Source organism: Harmonia axyridis, chromosome 7, assembly GCF_914767665.1.
Source record: "Harmonia axyridis chromosome 7, icHarAxyr1.1, whole genome shotgun sequence".
Classification (NCBI taxonomy): domain Eukaryota; kingdom Metazoa; phylum Arthropoda; class Insecta; order Coleoptera; family Coccinellidae; genus Harmonia; species Harmonia axyridis.
This window is the reverse complement of record NC_059507.1, coordinates 18494458-18498599: the sequence shown is the minus strand read 5'-3', so window position 1 is coordinate 18498599 and position 4142 is coordinate 18494458. Positions and strand designations below refer to the sequence as shown.

The 4142-nt window shown below is 35.3% G+C and overlaps 1 protein-coding gene across 1 annotated transcript; it reads right to left on the bottom strand.

The window, feature by feature from the left end:
- Nucleotides 1–890: 890 nt before the first annotated feature.
- On the bottom strand, nt 891–3042 carry LOC123684941 (tigger transposable element-derived protein 4-like). Its single transcript, XM_045624473.1, has 2 exons — nt 2283–3042; nt 891–2222 (listed from the first exon to the last, which is right to left on the bottom strand). Exons 1-2 carry the CDS (start codon nt 2675–2677, stop codon nt 1001–1003), a joined length of 1617 nt encoding a protein of 538 aa, XP_045480429.1. The 5' UTR covers nt 2678–3042; the 3' UTR covers nt 891–1000.
- Nucleotides 3043–4142: the final 1100 nt, after the last annotated feature.

The following is a 4142-nucleotide window of genomic DNA, read 5'->3' as shown; positions in this document are numbered from 1 at the left end:
GCCAGCTGCAGTGCCGAGAAGTCATCCGTCTGGCATATAGTCTCATAGAAAGGTGAGTTTTTTGACCTGAAGTAGTTTCTCATATCTGATATTATTTTATTATGAGTTATCTGGATGTTCTGGAGCCCTCTACCTCCATCATGCCTACTGATGTAGAGTCTACTAGCGGAGGAGTGGGGATGATGAACTCCATACCTGGTGAGTAGCTTTCTTGTCTGAATGTCCAATGCCTTCAGCTCGGCAGATGTCCAGCGTACGACCCCGAATGAGTAGCTCAAGCAGGGTAAGGCCCATATATTGATTGATGTGAAAAGTGGCTTAGAATTGAGTTTAGCCTTTAGTAAACTCTTTAGTCTTGTGAAGTATTTTGTTCTTAGTGTTTCTTTCACATCGGCTGTTCTAATAGCTAGGGCCTGCTGTATGCCAAGGTACTTGTATGCTTCATGCGGTTTTAAGCATGCTATTATAGAGTCGTCCCACAGCTTTATCTCATCTCCATCCACAATCCTTCCCCTCTTTACGTTCAGTACCGCGCACTTATCCAGTCCCATTTCCATACCTATTGTTTGACTGAAGGAGGACACAATTTCCAACAGCCTTCTCAGTTCGGCTTCGGTTGCTGCGAACAGTTTCAGGTCGTCCATGGACGGGATATATTTTTTTTTTTTTTTTTTCGGCCTATATATATATATATATATATATATATATATATATATATATATATATATATATATATATATATATATATATATATATATATATATATATATATATATATATATATATATATATATATATATATACAGTCGAACCTCTATAACTCAAACTTGAAGGGAAAGCGAAAAAAGTTCGAGTTATGGAGAGTTCAACTTAGAGAAATATCCAACACATACTTTCCAAAAAAAATTTATTACCTCATAATAATAATATAACAAACTAAAATTCATTTCTGATAACTTGAATCATCCAAACTAGAATATGATCTTAAAACAATAACGAATTAAAAAAAATCAGTTATTAAAGTTTGCCTAAATGTTTTATTGTTTAGACGATAGGCTTCAAATTTCTTGCTTATTTCGAATATGAGAGTTAAATCGTCATCAGTTGCAGCCTCATTCATTGAAAACGCAAGCCGAATGGTTTCAATTGCTTTAGCAACTTCAGCGTCAGAAGGCTTTTGTCTTGCAGCTCCTACACTGTCATCTTCATCGTCATCTTCAGGTATGGTCTCTGAAAAATTTTCCAAGTCTTCTTGTTTATTGTTCACATATTCCAAGATCTCATCCTCTGAAGGATTTTCACTTGTTATAAGATCCACGTCCACATTTATATATTCCTCCAAAGAAACCTTATCATCAGCATTCAATACCTCCAAACATTTAAAAACAGACTCTTGGAGATCTAAAGCTACCTTTTGTTCACTGGTCATAATTTTTTTCAATTCTGATAGCGGCAGTTCGTCTTCATAGTCATAGAAGTTATGTGTCCCAAAACCAGCCTTTCTGAAGCAGTTTTGAATAGTCTCCTGGGTTAAATCTACTCTCCACACTGCCGCCGACGTATGAATGCAATCCAAGAGATCAATTTTGGGGATAGTGCCATTGGACTCAAATCCATCTAGTACTGTTTGTAAGATCCTGCGTTTATAATGAAATTTGAAACTTTTTATAATTCCCTGATCAAGAGGCTGTAATTTTGATGTCGTATTGGGTGGAAAAAAAATCAACTTTATTGCCTTCAATCGATGATCGATATTTGGATGAGCAGGGCAGTTGTCAATCAGTAATAGAACTCTACGATTTTGAAGTTGGAAATGTTTGTCTAGATTCAACAACCACTTTTCAAATATCTCACTCGTCATCCAGGCCTTTTTGTTACTGTAATAAGTAAGGGGTAAACATTTCACTCCTGCGAAACATCGTGGCTTTGCGCTTTTCCCTATTATTACAGGTTTCAATTTCTCACTGCCACTCATATTTGCTGCTAATAAAAGAGTCACCCTTTCCTTGGATAATTTGCCTCCGTAACATTTTTCATTTTTGAAAGTTAAGGTTTTATCTGGTAAGCATTTGAAGAACAACCCAGTCTCATCTGCGTTGAAAATATCGTCAGCTTCGTAAGGAGCTAAAATTGTAGGAAGAACATCTCGAATCCAGTTATCACACTCTTCTTGATTAACAGCAGCACTTTCCCCACACGCTTTTTTTTGCAATACACCATGTCTAAAACGGGAAAAATAAACATGTACTCATGTATCGAACAGAAACAATAAGAATCATTACCTTTTTTTGAATTTTTCAAGCCATCCCGAGCTAGCCTTGAAATTTTCATCTCCCAATTTTCTGGAAAAATCTAATGCCTTCTGTTGCAAAATGGGCCCTGAGATTGGCAAATTTGCTTTTCTTGAAGCTTCGAACCACTTGATCAATGCAGTGTTCACTTTCTTCTTAGGCTTATTTCGCTTCACTACACAAGGGTTATTCACTTCTGCACCAAACTTAGCTATTGTATCTTTGTTTTTTATTATAGTGCATAATGTACTTTTCGGAATATCATATTCTTGGCAAATGATTTTTCTGTTGACACGATTTTCCACTTTTTTTAAAATTTCTAACTTCTTTCCGATCGTTAAAGACTTCAGTTTACGCGGCTTCGACATCTCACCAACTCCAAACATATTTCATTCCAGAATCAGATTGGTGTTATTGTTATGATGTTTCATTCGCGGTATTTCACACTTGGTTGGGGGAATACCCTAAAATGTCGGTAACGCGAGCATCTCAGCCAGCTACGCTGACACCTTGTGGCAAGAAGCCAAAACTCCGATTTGATTGTTTTCGAATGTTCGACTTAAAGAGATCTTTACTCTGAACGGACGCATCATTGAGTTCGAGTTGAAGAGGTGTTCGAGTTATAGAAATTCGAGTTATAGAGGTCGAAATACAGGGAATTTTCGAGAATGTGAAGGGAACGCTCAGAGAGTACGAGTTGAAGAGGGGTTCGAGTTATAGAGGTTCGAGTTATAGAGGTTCGACTGTATATATATATATATATACATACATATATATATATATATATATATATATTGAAAGTGTAATTTTCTTGGGTTTAGAGCACATTAAAATTCAAATATTTATATTTTATTCAGTGAAATCGACATATGTTTCGGCGTAAATAAGCCTTTTTCAAGATTGTATAATAACAGTTGGACATCAACATCTAAAATTAATTAAAATTGATTATTATTCATTTTTTTTTCCCTTATGTCTATGCTAACTTACTAGTCTAGCAATATTCCTATAATAAAAGTTGTACAAGTCAAATCAATAAAATTTAATCTTTACGAGGGTACTGTCAAATAAAATTTGATTTGTTTAATTCTTGACAATGCAGTTTCCCAGTTTATCACTTGAATTGCCATCTGTGTTTATCTATCTATATTAATAAATATGTTATTGAAGTTTTCATTTCATTTTGATATATAATTTGATATAATTTGATAAATATTACTTTTCCTATATATATATATATATATATATATATATATATATATATATATATATATATATATATATATATATATATATATATATGAATATATATATATGAATATTCATTCGGAGTAGTCAAATGGTTCACCTCAGACCTGAAAGCCATTGACATACAGGTAAGAAAGCTCATGACGAGGCATGGAATACACCACCCTCATGCCTCAGTCAACAGACTTTATATACCTAGGAAGGATGGAGGAAGAGGCTTGCAGAGCGTCGAAGCAGTGCACCACAGAGCTGTCATGGAAATGAGAAAATATTTTATAGAGAAAAACTCACCATTCTTCAGGGCACTATGTGAAGCAGACGATAATATCACAGTGCTGAATCTTGCCTCCAATAACGATCCGGCTGGACCTCTGACAACTGCAGCACTTTCTGAAGAGTGGCACGGCAAAGCCCTTCATGGAAGGTACCCAACAACCCTGAAACGAACAACAATTAATAAAGAAAAATCAGTATCTTACCTTAAATCTGGTTACCTCTTTGCAGAAACGGAAGGCAGGTTGGCAGCAATCCAAGATCAGGTTGTCCCAACACGAGCTTACCTGAAGAACATAATAGGCAAAAATATACCGAGTGATAAATGTA

Excerpts from the sequence above, each read along its gene's own strand:
- LOC123684941 (XM_045624473.1), bottom strand. The coding sequence starts at position 2,677 with ATGTTTGGAGTTGGTGAGATGTCGAAGCCGCGTAAACTGAAGTCTTTA. Across the intron at positions 2,223-2,282 it reads CTTGAAAAATTCAAAAAAAG|ACATGGTGTATTGCAAAAAA; the intron begins GTAATGATTCTT and ends TTCCCGTTTTAG.